Raw genomic sequence first — 17,332 nt, 5'->3', positions numbered from 1 at the left:
ATAAGGCTGTTATAAACCACCTGTCTACCTGGTGATAAAGCTGTAACAAACCACCTGTCTACCTGGTGATAAGGCTGTAACAAACCACCTGTCTACCTGGTGATAAGGCAGTAACGAACCACCTGTCTACCTGGTGATAAGGCTGATATATAACAGTGGTCTGTAAAATAGCTTTTGTATAATCTGGACCAGACAAACCAGTGATTCATAGTATGAACAACGTTCCATCCTGGTGATACATTGAAATTCTATGCACCAAGTTACCGAGCCTGACTACCGATCCATTACGTCACCCCATACGACCAGCACAGGTTGCTGGGGACCAATTCTGACCCAGAATCGCCTTTGTGTATGAGATATGTGTTGGCAATAATGCTCCTGTTCCCCCCCTCCCCCGAACTGAAGCAGAGTGTTCCAGCTGAAGCTCACCTGAACTTATAAGAATCAGAGCACTGAGGAGAGCCAGCTCACTGTCCGTTATTTTCAAGTTTTGAATAATCTTTACAAATTCAAAGATGCTCCTCATCAGAATTGATTCTTCGTCATCTGCAACAAACAAATCATTTAAAAATACCTGACCATTGTTTAGTGGTAGGACTTTACACCAATGCATCGGAGGCAGTGATGGAGGCACTGACGCCGAGTTTGGTTGGTAAATCTCACACAACTAAAGTGAGGTTATATGGTCTAGCTAGACAACTATAAACGTAACTGACAGGGTCATTCAAGTTTTACCCGTCCACTAAAATGAATTGCCATGATACTAAAAGCTGTAGTCCACAAGGGAATGGCAACAGTCCTTGTTGTAACTAGTCTCCTACAAACAGATTTTTAAAAATGTTGAACCGTGGCAGGCAGAGCCAAGGACGTAATCTTTATTTGACTTTATCTTTAATACCAGGTTTCAAACAGAGTTCCAGTCATCAAATTTAAGGCCTTTTTAAGGCCCTTTTCAACCTATTTCCATATTTTCAAGGCCAAAGTAATTGCATAAACAGAACGATAGGACAAATTGAACAATAAAGAAGAAGTGGACACGTTATTCACTGAAAATTTACCAAGATGAAATATGAGTTAAATTCCATTCCATTTTTCTGAATTCTAGGCCTTTTTAAGCCCATAACCAATTAAAGAACTTTTCAAGGCACACCTACGAATTCTGGGCCTTTTGAAGGCCTGTGGTGATCATGAACATGTACTTACTGAGAACTGAAAAGGCATCTAAAGGTACGTAGTTATTGCCGAATATAACACTATCGGATGCACTATCGTACACACGACACACTTGCATCAGAGCCAGCTCAAAACTCCCTGAAAACAAAAACAGAAATTCAGACATGTTCACACATTAACCACATAAAAGCCCTTATATGCACATATCCCAAAACAGTATAGCCTCTATGGAAATAATTTTTATCATTTTTTTATTTTCTAAGCTCTCCATATTACTTTTGAAACTGGAACTAAAACTGGGCATGGTAAACCATTGGTTGACAGCATGAGCAACGACCAACGTTATGTTATTGATGCAGACTCCCCATCCAAAGGTAACAGTAGCAATACATAGAATGTTTTCTATGGCTTCTTTCTCAGATGTAACGTTATGTATTGCTGCAACAAAGTCCAATGATATATATTCAGTCTCAACAGCTTGTTTGTGTCACCTTTAGCATGTCTCTTCAAGGTTCTCCTTCCAAATTAATCATTCAGCGTTGTCATTGAATTAGACTTCACATGATTTATGCAAAGCTGACATGTCATAGAATTTCTTGCTGAGTTAGGGTATGATGACTCACAATCAGTCTGGTACATAAGTCGCCTCTTACGACCAGCATAGGTTGCTAGATACCAATTCTAACCCAGAATCCCCATAAATGGCCAAGCTTACTAGACGAAATAGAAATTGACTAGACACGAACTTCAGCCAATGGTTGGTTGGTTGGTTTGTTGTTAAACGCCGCACTCAGCAATATTCCAGCAATTGGGATCGATGACATGCATCAACCAAGTCAGCGAGCCTGACCACCTGATCCTGTTAGTCGCCTCTTACGACAAGCATAGTCGCCTTTTACGACAAGCATGGGTTGCTGAAGATCTGTTCTACCCCGGATCTTCACGGGTCTTCGGTCAATGGGGCTAAAAGTCAAAGACTACTCACCCGCTTTCAATAGCATGATCTGGTCGTCCTGGGACAGGTCCATGAATCCAGGCACCATCTTGGCAAACTCAATAATCTGTTGTACCGCGAGCGTGATCTTCTCCGCCATCTCGATCCACAGCTGGCGGTGAGTCTAAAACAGTGATGGTTAAAAAACTGACCATAGGTTACAGAGAGATTCCTTCGGCGACATGAACTGATCAGTGTTTTCTGACTGGATATCATTGTGGATCGTCAAGCATATGTTTCTGAAAAGTGAACAGTCTACCCTGACTAGCAACTGATCCTTCTGTTCTACAGACAGGGTTTCGTCTACCCTGACTAGCAACTGATCCTTCTTTCACACCGCTTTTAGCAATATTCCAGCAATATCACGGCAGGGGACACCAGAAATTGGCTTCACACGTCTCACTATAAAGTGCCAATCAAAAAAGTATTTCGGGAATCCCGCAAGGCCGCTGCCTTGGCAGATCACTGCATCTACTCACCATACTCTGGTAGGTGATCACCTGCTCTGCTGTGGCTGGTCTCTGTTTAAGGGTCTCTATTTGGTCATTGTTGTATAAACACGTCCTCATGTGGGCCTCCATCACTGCCTTGCCGAATGATACTGTAACACACGCACATACATACATTACCCACAAGGCCTAGGATATTGATGCTAACAGGGGTAGAATTAACAACAATTTTGTATGTAGCCAGCAGGTCTTTCGCCTTTTAAAAGTTACTGGCCAGGGTCCATGAATTTAAGTCCATGAGTTACAAACAATAACGGGTACTCACCAGGGTCCATGAGGTCGATGGCTCGGAGCAGAGTGACTGGATGTGGGTGTGGTGGCGTGGTGGTAGTGGTGGTGGTAGTGGTTGTGGGAGTAAAGCTGCCGTTGTCTGTTGATGTGGGGAACTCCTGCTGTGCGGGCTGTGCGGGCTGTGCGGGCTGTGTGTTGGATATTGTGTATGTGTAGCCGTTGCTCTGATACCCGTACTGGGGACTGGATAACCTGCAACACAACCAACATGTCAAACTAACCACCTGTCTACCTGGTGATAAGGCTGTAACAAACCACCTGTCTACCTGGTGATAAGGCTGTTATAAACCACCTGTCTACCTGGTGATAAGGCTGTTACAAACCACCTGTCTACCTGGTGATAAGGCTGTAACAAACCACCTGTCTACCTGGTGATAAGGCTGTTATAAACCACCTGTCTACCTGGTGATAAGGCTGTTATAAACCACCTGTCTACCTGGTGATAAGGCTGTTACAAACCACCTGTCTACCTGGTGATAAGGCTGTAACAAACCACCTGTCTACCTGGTGATAAGGCTGTTATAAACCACCTGTCTACCTGGTGATAAGGATGTAACGAACCACCTGTCTACCTGGTGATAAGGCTGTAACAAACCACCTGTCTACCTGGTGATAAGGCTGTAACGAACCACCTGTCTCCGTGATGATAAGGCTGTAACAAACCACCCGTGTACCTGGTGATAAGGATGTAACGACCAACTGTCTCTACCTGGTGATATGGCTGTAAAGAACCACCTGTCTACCTGGTGATAAGGCTGTTATAAACCACCTGTCTACTGGTGATAAAGCTGTAACTAACCACCTGTCTACCTGGTGATAAGGCTGTAATGACGTAACATATCACACTAACCACCTGTCTACCTGGTTATAATGCTGTAACGATGTAACTGTCGCTACCTGGTGATAAGGCTGTAACGATGTAACTGTCTCTACCTGGTGATAAGGCTGTAACGTTGTAAGTGTCTCTACCTGGTGACATAGCTGTAACGATGTAACTGTCTCTACCTGGTTATAATGCTGCAACGATGTAACTGTCTCTGTAACATATCACACTAACCACACCGCCCTCAGCAATATTCCAACTATATGACCGCGGTCTGTAAATAATCGAGTCTGGACCAGACAATCCAGTGATTGATATCATGAGCATCAATCCACGCAATTGGGATACGATGACATGCATCAACCAAGTCAGCGATCCTGACCACCCGATTCAGTTTGTCGCCTCTTACAACAAGCAGAGTCCCCTCTTAAGGCAAGCATGGTCGCCTTTTACAACAAGCAGAGTTGTCTCTTAAGGCAAGCATGGTCGCCTTTTACAACAAGCAGAGTCGCCTCTTAAGGCAAGCATGGTCGCCTTTTACAACAAGCAGAGTCGTCTCTTAAGGCTAGCATGGTCGCCTTTTACAACAAGCAGAGTCGCCTCTTAAGGCAAGCATGGTCGCCTTTTACAACAAGCAGAGTCGCCTCTTAAGGCAAGCATGGTCGCCTTTTACAACAAGCAGGGTCGCCTCTTACAACAAGCAGAGTCGCCTCTTCAGGCAAGCATTGTCCCCTTTTACGCCAACAGTGTAGGTCAACTTTGATGGACAAGACAGTGACATCATGATAAGAAAAGTGAAGAAAAAGTACAAGTATATTCAGCAGAAACATGACATAAGCTCAAATGAATTTCAATTGAACTCAAAATAAATGCTGTGGTTCCACAATCTGGACATGCCAGTTGGCTCTACTTCTCTGTTAAACTGAAAGGAGGAGCACCCACCATTAGTGGGAGTGAATGAATGTCGGTAACGCTGTTCTCAGCAACATTCAAGCTACATCACAGCATCCCATTCAATTCGACGGGTCAGACGATCCAGCGATTGATATCATGAGCAACATCCCACATCATTAGGTACATTGACACAGTATCAATGAGTGAGTGTGAGTGAGTTGGGTTTAACGCCACTTTTAACAGTATTCCAGTTATATCACGGCGTGTCCGCTTAATGTGGGAGGAAAGCCCCAAGTGATGCAGGTTTACTACTTTGGTGAAACCCACAAGCACGGGTATGGTGCTGACAAACCTAGAAACATAATCGGGGCAAACCGGGATTCGAACCCACAATCATAGGTTTCTGGCGTGCCCAAGGGACGCAACTCTGCACAGCGAATCACAGCGCCTTAGACGACTGGGCCACCCGTGCCCCCCACAGAATCAATGAAGTCACCCATCCTGCCACATACACAGAGCATATGCAGGGGGGATCCATTCTTGCCCAGAATCCTAACAGCAGTCTCTTACACCAAGTACTATGTTCTTAACCGCCGTGATATTGCTGGAATATTGCTAAAAGCGGCGTTAAAATAAACTCACTCACTCACTCACTATGTTCTTAGGACCGATGCTAACCGTGGTCCCATGAGGCATATTCATAAGAGAATTCTAAAAATATTTTTGTAACTGTCTTGTTTGTTTGTTGTTTAAAGCTGCACACAGCAATATTCCAGCCATAGGACGGCAGTCTGTAAATAACCGAGTCTGGACTAGACAATCCAGTGATTGACATCATGAGCATCAATCCACGCAATTGGGATACGATGGCAAGCATCAACCTAGTCAGTGAACCTGACCGCCCGATTCTGTTAGTCGCCTCTTACAACAAGCAGAGTCGCCTCTTAAAGCAAGCATGGGTTGCAGAAGACCTATTCCACCCCGGATCTTTAGTGATGATGTGCCTGATCCAAGAAGAAACCATAAATACAAGAGTCAACAACGACATGACCTGCACTCTGATGAAGGATGTTGCAGATGAGGTGTTAATGGTGATGACAAAGCAGGTTACAACCAACCTCCCATGCTACCAGCGATCACATGATATCAAGCCATATAACTAACTACAAAGCTTTGCGTTGTACACTGTTAGTAGCTGCCGTACACACATAGCGTATGATCGAGGCTCAAACAAAACCAACGTCAATACTTCACAGATTCGTATACTATAACCATCCACATGAATATATATACATATATATGGCTGTTACGCAGGTGTTCGAAATGAAAGGGGTCTTGGGATCTTTGGGTCTTCAAGATTTGCGCATTGGTTGGTTTGTTGTTTAACGCCTCACTTTGCAATATTCCAGCTATATGTCGGCAGTCTGTAAATAATCGAGTCTGGACCAGACAATCCAGTGATTGATATCATGAGCATCGATCCACGCAATTGGGATTGATGACATGCATCAACCAAGTCAGCGAGCCTGACAACCGATCCCGTTAATCGCCTTTTACGACAAGCATGGGTTGCTGGGTCTACAGAATTGGGATACGATGACCAAGTTAGTCAGTCTGACAACCCAATGCCGTTAGTCGCCTTTTACGACAAGCATGGGTTGCTGGGTCTACAGAATTGGGATACGATGACCAAGTTAGTCAGTCTGACAACCCAACGCCGTTAGTCGCCTCTTACGACAAGCATGGGTTGCTAAAGGCAGATTCTAACCCAGATCTTCACAGGGTGTTAGGTAATTAACGAAATGATGTTGAGTAAAACTCACACAAGTCCATAGATGCATGGACTTTGTAGAAAACTACCATTGCCTGATATTGAAGCAAAGTGTAGATTGGCTGGCTGCAAGGCGGTGATACATATTGCACAAAAAATATTGTGGATTTAATCTAAGGTGAGGTGAAATAGGGTTAACGTCATGTTCAAGATCATAGCATTTATGTAGCGATGTGGTTGTACCAGGCCGGACTAATGCCGATTTTATAGTGATAGCCCACTGAGATACAATGCCGCAGTTTAACTCAGGCACAGTATACTGACATCGAGCCGACCAGTCCTTGCTTGAGCTCCTTAATGCCACGTACCAGGCAGGGTTACCAGAAGTACCATCTATTAATGTCTTTAATGTCTTCTTGTATGACGCAGGTGGGATCTAACCAGCGACCTTCCACTCTCCGGGCAGACGCTCAACCACTAGACCACGGAGGTGGTTCACATCAAATCTGAGCATTCATTGGTCTGACAACTCACTTGTTAACCTCTTATCTTTGGTAAAAAAAAGGGATTTCACTGTACGTATTCACAGGAGATGGCGGATGGTAGTGTTTACAAATGTGAAAAGTATTGAGACAATGCTCCAAATCCGTGAAGTATTGAGGCGATGCTACAAATCTGTGAAGTATTGAGGCGATGCTACAAATCTGTGAAGTATTGAGGCGATGCTACAAATCTGTGAAGTATTGAGGCGATGCTACAAATCTGTGAAGTATTGAGGCGATGCTACAAATCTGTGAAGTATTGAGGGGATGCTACAAATCTGTGAAGTATTGAGGCGATGCTACAAATCTGTGAAGTATTGGGACGATGCTACAAATCTGTGAAGTATTGAGGCGATGCTACAAATCTGTGAAGTATTCGGACAATGCTACAAATCTGTGAAGTATTGAGGCGATGCTACAAATCTGTGAAGTATTGAGGCAAGGCTACAAATCTGTGAAGTATTGAGGCGATGCTACAAATCTGTGAAGTATTGAGGCGATGCTACAAATCTGTGAAGTATTGAGGCGATGCTACAAATCTGTGAAGTATTGAGGCGATGCTACAAATCTGTGAAGTATTGAGGCGATGCTACAAATCTGTGTAGTATTGAGGCGATGCTACAAATCTTGAACCCCCAAATTTAAGGCCTCTTAAGGGACAAGGCAATGAATATACATTTTACAGTAAAACCCCAGTGTGCTTTCAAACACATTTATAATACATTAGTATCTATTTTACCTCATTCTATTGTCAGGATAATTCCATTTGCACACCCAAATACACTCATAAAATATTCAAGTCTGCACAATTCATCAATCAAAATAGGTATCAGCTCTATGCTACATAATATCCTCTCACATTACCACGTATTTCATTTTGTCAAACTATGTTTGTCAAATTTCATGTCTTCTGGAGCCATTGCAACTTCCCTGCGCCACCACTCTAGTACCAAGTTATTCTAACCGTGATGGCTCTCCAATGCCTGGCACTGAGTTGATTAACAAAACAGCAAGAACATACAACCAAATCATTTGTAATTAAAAAATCGTAAAATTCCCCAAGAGCTGCAAGTTACCGAATATCAAATTAGTACATCACTCACAATTTCAAAAAAAAATTAAAAAAATTCCAGGATGATGGTGTTCGAAGCTTCCCCTTCATGGTAAACCAAACAGAGAAGGGATGTTCGGTTTAGCTGACTCTGATGGTGTTTGTATCTGTGTGCGGAGCTACATACAAGATCAGGTTGGTTGGTTGGATGGTTTGTTGTTTAATGCCGCACTTAGCAATATTCCAGCTATATGATGGCGGTCTGTAAATAATCGAGTCTGGACCAGACAATCCAGTGATTGACATCATGAGCATCGATCCACGCAAATTGGGATCGATGACATGCATCAACCAAGTCAGCGAGCCTGACCACCTGATCCCGTTAGTCGCCTTTTACGACAAGCATAGTCGCCTTTTAGGGCAAGCATGGGTTGCTGAAGACCTATTCTACCCCGGAATCTTCACGGGTCTACAAGATCAGGAGTCATATGCTTAGCACATCCTAAACAGATTGGCTTGCAACATGCTGGTATGTATTTTCAAGAAAGCAACCAATAAGGAATTAAACATTATAACAAATTTACTATGTTTATAATGAACACAATTTGACGGATAAAATGAACTGTTTTCCTGGTCCTGTCCACGTTGTGTGTATATGCTCTAATATATGCCCACTCTAATAAGCGCCCACAGCGATATTTGCTAATATATTGGCTGGTGGAAAATTCCAATTAGCACCCCTTCTGATTGATCAATGTACACGTGACTTATTTATTCACGTATAATACACACTTGTATGTTATATGCACCCTTAATTATGGGCAATTAAATTCTGGAAAAATATATGTGTCTATATAAACATTTCAGGCTGTCAGCATAAACCACAAAATTTATCTTTTTTTTCACCAATATAATATTCTAATCAGAGCCCCCTATTTTTAATTTTGAGAGCGCCCTGGGCGCTTATTACGTGGAATACGGTATATGCTGTATATAATATGCTGTATATATGCTCATAACAAACTTTGGTAACTAAAATTAAATTGAGAGGTCAAACTAAAATTAAAGGTCCCTTTGAGTTCATAATTTACTGTATGTTTTTTGCTGGTTCCTAGTTTTCGTAATGAGTTCCCTATGCTTTATAAACATCTCTCATACGTTTCGGCCAACACAAGAAAAAGCTGCAATTTATAAGGTACATTTTTCCGTGGTTTAATTACCCACACATTCTGTCTTATTTACATATGTAACTTTTGAAGATATTTATCTATAAACATGACTCAATGAATGTGCTCAGAGGAGGAAAAGGGTTCGGCATCTTAAAAGATCATATTCCGTTACGTTTAATCCCGGATTGGTTGTTCTCCCGAAATAACACTGGGGATTTGAAACCGAAACATCATTAATTTTCAATACGTTTTGGCTATGGAAAGGATATTGAATCATACAAACATCAAGATTTACTCGCTAGATAATCAAAACTCCATGAGGGACAACAGATTCAGCAGATTCAGGATACGATGACCTGGATAATCTTTTTTTATTCAGTCAAAACTTCTTGCTTTACTCAAAATCCCCCCTCAAGTAATGGCAAATTAAATATTACTCAGCATGGTCAGTCACCACCATGTTGTAGTCATGGAAACAGGGGAGATAACAACGTGAAAGAAAAATCACTTCCATGTTTCTGCTGTTTTGTTAATCAATTTTAAAGGAAAAATTATTTGTGAATGGATTTCTGTCAAGTCTATAGGTTAAACAATACAAATAATAATGAATTCTGTGCAGTCCTAAATACTATGGCATACCGTGGACCTATTCTGCCCCCAAACCCTTGGTCATTTCTTCAAGTGTCATGTGTATTATAACCATTGGGAATTTAGTGTGGGAATATACACCGTTAATACTTCACGGTTGAGTTATACATGTTCCTCCATCATTCATGAATTAATGTGAGTGGTCAGATGACATCGCACAAATATTTCTATTGCAACATGGTAACAGCCTTTCAGCCCTCAGCTCCACACATTGCCTCAATATCAGGTAGTGGTAGGCTTTGGATACTCACTGTATGGAGTAGGGCTCATTTGACTGCCGAGAGTTATAAATGGCTTCATCTTATTAGATGACTAAGAATAGACACACTTCACGACTACACTGCAAAGCCGCAGCCTGTATCAGGGTTTTACCTTGACTTACAAAAGGGGGGGGTTCAAGGGAGCCCAATGATTAATTTTAAGGGTCTAGCAGGCAGTATGAGGGTCCTGAAAGTAATGAGTGAGTGAGTGAGTATGGTTTTACACCGCTCTTAGCAATATTTCAGCAATATCACGGCGGGGTACACCAGAAATGGGCTTCACACATTGTACCCATGTCGGGATTCGAACCCGGGTCTTCGGCGTGACGAGCGAACGCTTTAACCACTAGGCTACCCGACCGCCCCTCCTGAAAGTAATGAAATGGTGTAGTGTGTTGTACATTTAGGTAATTTCTTTAGAGCCTGGAATGAATCAGTGATCATGTGGACAGTGGTCATGGCTGATGGATGAAATAACAGACACCATAACTTCTCTTGATGTGCTGTAGGTACAGTGGATATTATTGTGCGTACCTCAGGATGCAGTTCAATATTTTTCTGCGTCCGTTCTCTACATTAGTGTGGCGCGTAAAACCCTGATGTATTCTTTTGTTTGTTTGTCTGTTTTTTAACGCCGCACATTGCAATATTCCAGCTATATGACAGCAGTCTGTAAATAATCGAGTCTGGACCAGACAATCCAGTGATTCATATCATGAGCATCGATCGACGCAATTGTCGCGTAAAACCCTGATGTATTCAGTGATGGTGGGATGCAGGGGATACAGAACCAGTGAAGTACTGACGATGGGGAACACAGAACTAGCACCTGCACTGTGACACTTGATCCTAACTTTAGTAGGACAATAATGGCGTACAGAACCAGTGAAGTACTGACGATGGGGAACACAGAACTAAGACCTGCACTGGGACACTTGATCCTAACTTTAGTAGGACAATAATGGCGTACAGAACCAGTGGAGTACTGACGATGGGGAACACAGAACTAGCACCTGCACTGTGACACTTGATCCTAACTTTAGTAGGACAATAATGGCGTACAGAACCAGTGAAGTACTGACGATGGGGAACACAGAACTAGCACCTGCACTGTGACACTTGATCCTAACTTTAGTAGGACAATAATGGCGTACAGAACCAGTGAAGTACTGACGATGGGGAACACAGAACTAGCACCAGTACTGTGACACTTGATTCCAACTTTAGTAGGACAATAATGGCGTACAGAACCAGTGAAGTACTGACGATGGGGAACACAGAACTAGCACCTGCACTGTGACACTTGATCCTAACTTTAGTAGGACAATAATGGCGTACAGAACCAGTGAAGTACTGACGATGGGGAACACAGAACTAGCACCTGCACTGTGACACTTGATCCTAACTTTAGTAGAACAATAATGGCGTACAGAACCAGTGAAGTACTGACGATGGGGAACACAGAACTAGCACCTGCACTGTGACACTTGATCCTAACTTTAGTAGGACAATAATGGCGTACAGAACCAGTGAAGTACTGACGATGGGGAACACAGAACTAGCACCTGCACTGTGACACTTGATCCTAACTTTAGTAGGACAATAATGGCGTACAGAACCAGTGGAGTACTGACGATGGGGAACACAGAACTAGCACCTGCACTGGGACACTTGATCCTAACTTCAGTAGGACAATAATGGCGTACAGAACCAGTGAAGTACTGACGATGGGGAACACTGAACTAGCACCTGCACTGTGACACTTGATCCTAACTTTAGTAGGACAATAATGGCGTACAGAACCAGTGAAGTACTGACGATGGGGAACACAGAACTAGCACCAGTACTGTGACACTTGATCCTAACTTTAGTAGAACAATAATGGCGTACAGAACCAGTGAAGTACTGACGATGGGGAACACAGAACTAGCACCTGCACTGTGACACTTGATCCTAACTTTAGTAGAACAATAATGGCGTACAGAACCAGTGAAGTACTGACGATGGGGAACACAGAACTAGCACCTGCACTGTGACACTTGATCCTAACTTTAGTAGAACAATAATGGCGTACAGAACCAGTGAAGTATTGACGATGGGGAACACTGAACTAGCACCTGCACTGTGACACTTGATCCTAACTTTAGTAGGACAATAATGGCGTACAGAACCAGTGAAGTATTGACGATGGGGAACACAGAACTAGCACCTGCACTGTGACACTTGATCCTAACTTTAGTAGGACAATAATGGCGTACGGAGGACCGATTCTGCCCCAGAATCACCCAGGGAATTGCTCCAAGCAACATGGTTATCTAATCATTGTAATTCAGTTTGGGAACTGTCAGTGCTATTATTGTGACACCTGATCCTCAATTTGGTCAGGATGTATGAAAATCATGGCGTACTAAGGACAGATTTTGCACTGGAATCACAGATGGAGCTTTGTAATTTACTTTGGTGCACACGTCCAGTGCCATTATTGTGACACATGATCCTCATTCTAGATGGGTGTATGATAATCATGGCATACTAAGGACCGATTCTACCCCGGAATCACCAGGGAGTTTCTTGTAGCATCGTGGATATCTAACTATTGTAATCCAGTTTGGGAACTGACCACTGCCATTATTGTGACACATGATCCTCATTCTAGATGGGTGTGTGACAATCATGGCATACTAAGGACCAATTCTACCCTGGAATCACCAGGGAGTTTCATGTAGCATCGTAGATATCTAACTACTGTAATCCAGTTTGGGAACTGACCACTGCCATTATTGTGACACATGATCCTCATTCTAGATGGGTGTATGACAATCATGGCATACTAAGGACCAATTCTACCCCGGAATCACCAGGGAGTTTCTTGTAGCATCGTGGATATCTAACTATTGTAATCCAGTTTGGGAACTGACCACTGCCACTATTGTGACACATGATCCTCATTCTAGATGGGTGTATGACAATCATGGCATACTAAGGACCGATTCTACCCCGGAATCACCAGGGAGTTTCATGTAGCATCGTGGATATCTAACTATTGTAATCCAGTTTGGGAACTGACCACTGCCATTATTGTGACACATGATCCTCATTCTAGATGGGTGTATGACAATCATGGCATACTAAGGACCAATTCTACCCCGGAATCACCAGGGAGTTTCTTGTAGCATCGTGGATATCTAACTATTGTAATCCAGTTTGGGAACTGACCACTGCCATTATTGTGACACATGATCCTCATTCTAGATGGGTGTATGACAATCATGGCATACTAAGGACCAATTCTACCCTGGAATCACCAGGGAGTTTCTTGTAGCATCGTGGATATCTAACTATTGTGAATTCTGTTTTGGACACAGCACCAGTGCCTGGAGAGCTCAGCATCTATATTCTACATGAAACACACATCAAAGAATCAGTGGAACCAGCAACTAAGATATAAGAAGCATGAAGCACACCATAATGCATACCTTTCGTGTCATCCAAATACTACACAATGACTGAGTTGTGTGCTTGAGGCACTGCCCTAACAGTTATATCACAGGAAATATAAACTTCAGACCAGATGACTTCCAACCTGTCGCTCAGCCTAATGTCTGCTGATTTCGTTTAAGGCAATATTCAAGCTATATGACAGCAGCCTGTATATAATCCTATCTGGACCAGACAATCCAGTTACATATATTGAGCAACGATCCCCCGGGTTCACACTAGGAATTTTCAGACATGGGCCCTTTTTGTGAAAATTTTAAATATTCCAGAAGTACGCCCATACAGCACTAAGACAACACTACAAGTCACTAATGTTCGCATTTCTTTCTGACTATGCACCCATTTCTACTGATTTTTCATTTGGTTGAATAAAGATATAACTTAATTCAACTTCAGTGTATGAATGACCAAATTGTTTAATACGTGTATCTAAATATGTTTTGCCAGGTCTATGCTAAAAATGTTCCCAATCAGACATGTTGAGACATCTCCTGAGACCTACAGTGGGTATCCGGGTAGGGTCGGGTAACAGGAGGGTGGGTCCCCAGGTAGGGTCGGGTAATAGGGGCTGGGTCCCTGGGTAGGTTGGGTAATAGGGGGGTGGTTACCCAGGTAGGGTCAGGTAATAGGGGCTGGGTCCCTGGGTAGGTTGGGTAATAGGGGGGTGGGTACCCAGGTGGGGTTGGGTAGTAGGGGGGTGGGTACCCAACTAGGGTCGGGTAATAGGGGGGTGGGTACCTGGGTAGGGTCGGGTAATAGGGATGGGTTCCTGGGTAGGGTCGGCTGATAGGGGGGTGGGTACCTGGGTAGGGTCGGGTAATAGGGGTGGGTACCTGGGTAGGGTCGGGTAATAGGGGGTGGGTACCCAGGTAGGGTCGGGTAATAGGGGGTGGGTCCCTGGGTAGGGTCGGATAATACCTAGGTAGTAAACTTGGACTCGTCCCAGCCCAAATCCTCAGTAAAATGCAACAGATAAACATCAGGCTCAAACATAATAAAATACAACTTCTGACATCCGGTGCTAATTTTTTCGCTTCAAAAGTCCCCTCACACTAGGCTCTCTGGATCATGGCCTCAGAACCAACTATTTTTTCTCAGTCTGTTCAAGGTTTTTTTCCATTACATTAAATATAAAAAAAAGTCAAATAATGACATTTGTCATTTTGGTCCATTTTCCATCTATCTAGAGTATGCAAAAGAATTTCCACAAAAATGAAAGTAAGAAATGTTCCAAACAACATGACATCAAGTCTGACTATACAGGTGCTTTTGGTGATATGCATTATGATCTACCTCACAAGCATCAATGAGATCTGCCACTGATTGTCAGACAAGAGGTCGTAAAAGACACTGTAATCTCTCAATAAGCCCCGACTCACTGTGCTGTGCAAGAGGTTAAAGGCAACCATCCCAATGGTAGCCCTGTCAATGGCCATTCCTTTAGCACATGAGAGATTACAGCCGATTTACTCCTGTCCTGTACAATATCACTGATACTATTAGCAACACAACATGTCTTGTCAACAGTGGCCGACTCATTGGCATTCATAAGAGTTCTGCATTTTCATGTTCAAAATAAAATATATTAATGCTGGGTTTATCAAGATATTAACACCGTATTCAACGTAATAAACGCCCACAGCTAGTGAACAATCCAAATTAGCACCCCTTTCGAGTGATCAGTGTACACAATACTTATATTTTTGTGTATAATACGCATTCATGTTACATGCACCCTTAATTACGGCCAATTAAATTCTGGAAAATATATCTGTCGTGTATGATATGCACATACTTTTCTTTTGTATCATTTCAGGCTGTCAGCATAAACTACAAAATTTACGATCTTTCAACCAAAATTATATTCTAATGAGAGCCCCCTATTTCTAATTTTGAGAGCGCCCCGGGCGCATATTACGTCGAATACGGTACCTTGAGACAATACCAATAATAAACTAGGTATGTTTTTATGTCTGGATTCTCATTTTGTCTTTTTCTAATGTCTTGCCAGGTAAATAGTTTCCTTAGATAAGAGGGAAATTTGTCTCAGAAAGATGAGAAATTTTGTGAAATAAGGAAAAATAGCAACTTTGCACCTGCTACAATGATTTTGCAAATACAAGTCGTCCACTTTAAGCAGCACTAAATGCTCTTTTCACAGTTTAATGTTTCTAACATCCATATATAATTAAATACCCAGCTTATCATAGTCTACTATGAAATAAAGAGGTCTCCTGTGCTGTACTTAACAAGACTAACATGAAGGCCCCGTGCATTCTTTCAACCAAGTGTCTCAGCTAGCGTGATACAGATGTTTATACACTGCTTGCACAAGCATTATTCCCTGCCAAGAGAGCCTCTTTAAATTCACAGCTGACAGAAAATGCAGAATTCTTTTTTTGACCAATTGTTAACTGCGGCAAACGAACTCAAGAAGCTTACGTTACAAACTGATGATTGTTGTTGTTGTTGTTGATGTTGTTAATGTTGTTGTTTGTTGGAAATGGGGTTTGAAGACCATCATACCCGTTGAGGCGCCCTTGTTTCACCATGTTGGCTTCGTCTTCAACTTTCTCTCTTTGTTTCTTGGACATTCGACCAAACTTCACAGCTGGAATTGATATGGTCAGCTTGAATATTGTCGTGATTTATTTAATGTTTGTTTGTTGTTTAATGCTGTACTCAGGAATATTTCACCTAAATGACACATATTTGAGTCTGTACCAGACAATCCAATGATTGACATCATGAGCATCGATCCACGCACTTGGGATAAAATGACATGCTTCAATCAAGACAGAAAGCCTCACCTCTCAATCCATTTAGTGACCTTTAGTGACAGGCTCAAGTTCGTGGGAACCTATAATCTTACCCCAAATCTTCATGGGTTTTTGAATTATTAACATAATTAAAGAAAACATTTATAATTGATCAGTATATTCATTTGAAAATGACATATTAACATAAATATCCTTCAGTAATATTTTATTAAAATAAAGAAATAATAAAATATTACTCTCCTAAATGGCCACATAGTGTTTCTGTTGCAATACAGTGTATCAGCTTAATGTGGGGGGACACCAAAAGTCAGCGATAGAAACTAACATTCTCAGTCCACTGGTCCTTATAATATATACCAAAACCCTTAAACATGGGCAAATTTCTACAAGTCCTTATGACACCTTAACTATTGGACAGTTTGGCAAGGACTAAAGGACTAGTGCCAATTTCTATCGCTGCCAAAGTGATGCAGATCTTAACACTTGGTAAACTCACAAGCATTGGTATGGTGGTGGCAAACCTACGATGATAATTGGGGGTGACTATTGGGGCTATTTTTACCACTGCAATTGTATGGCAATAGTAGCCACACTACTGCAATAGTACTGCAATAGTACTGCAATAGTACTGCAATAGTATTGCAATAGTATTGCAATAGTGGTAAACTTTTAACTGTTAATCAATGTGATGTAATCTCAAAGATGGCCACTTGCCCCCATTGCTACTCAAACCAAAGGGAAGTAACTCTAAATCTCAAGTTGTCCTAATTCTTGGTAACCAACTGTGTGGACAGAGGCAAGTTTGGAATTTGCATAATTTAGGTTTTATTTATAACTAATTGCAGCTATTGAAACTATCTATTGTTATGCACACTATCGACATCACCATTGGCATTTTCAAATTCCTATCAAAATAGTGCGATTGTAGA

At 42.2% G+C, this 17,332-nt stretch overlaps 1 protein-coding gene across 3 annotated transcripts in view; it reads right to left on the bottom strand.

The window, feature by feature from the left end:
* The window catches only part of LOC139461083 (probable nuclear hormone receptor HR3), a 66,396-nt gene that overhangs the window by 12,501 nt on the left and 36,563 nt on the right, over positions 1 to 17,332 (bottom strand). For 2 of the 3 annotated variants that reach the window (XM_071242609.1, XM_071242611.1), the window contains 6 exons: positions 16,066 to 16,234; positions 2,942 to 3,159; positions 2,647 to 2,768; positions 2,159 to 2,291; positions 1,204 to 1,311; positions 430 to 546 (listed from right to left, as the gene is read on the bottom strand). In XM_071242609.1, the coding sequence (XP_071098710.1) occupies positions 430 to 546; positions 1,204 to 1,311; positions 2,159 to 2,291; positions 2,647 to 2,768; positions 2,942 to 3,159; positions 16,066 to 16,234 (867 nt within the window). The remainder of the gene's footprint in view (positions 1 to 429; positions 547 to 1,203; positions 1,312 to 2,158; positions 2,292 to 2,646; positions 2,769 to 2,941; positions 3,160 to 16,065; positions 16,235 to 17,332) is intronic. The other variant, XM_071242610.1, reaches the window with a different exon arrangement.

This window comes from Haliotis cracherodii, unplaced genomic scaffold, assembly GCF_022045235.1.
Source record: "Haliotis cracherodii isolate W230 unplaced genomic scaffold, xgHalCrac1.p SCAF_14, whole genome shotgun sequence".
Classification (NCBI taxonomy): Eukaryota; Metazoa; Mollusca; class Gastropoda; order Lepetellida; family Haliotidae; genus Haliotis; species Haliotis cracherodii.
Note: the sequence above shows the minus strand (reverse complement) of the source record. Positions and strands in the feature narration are given on the sequence as shown.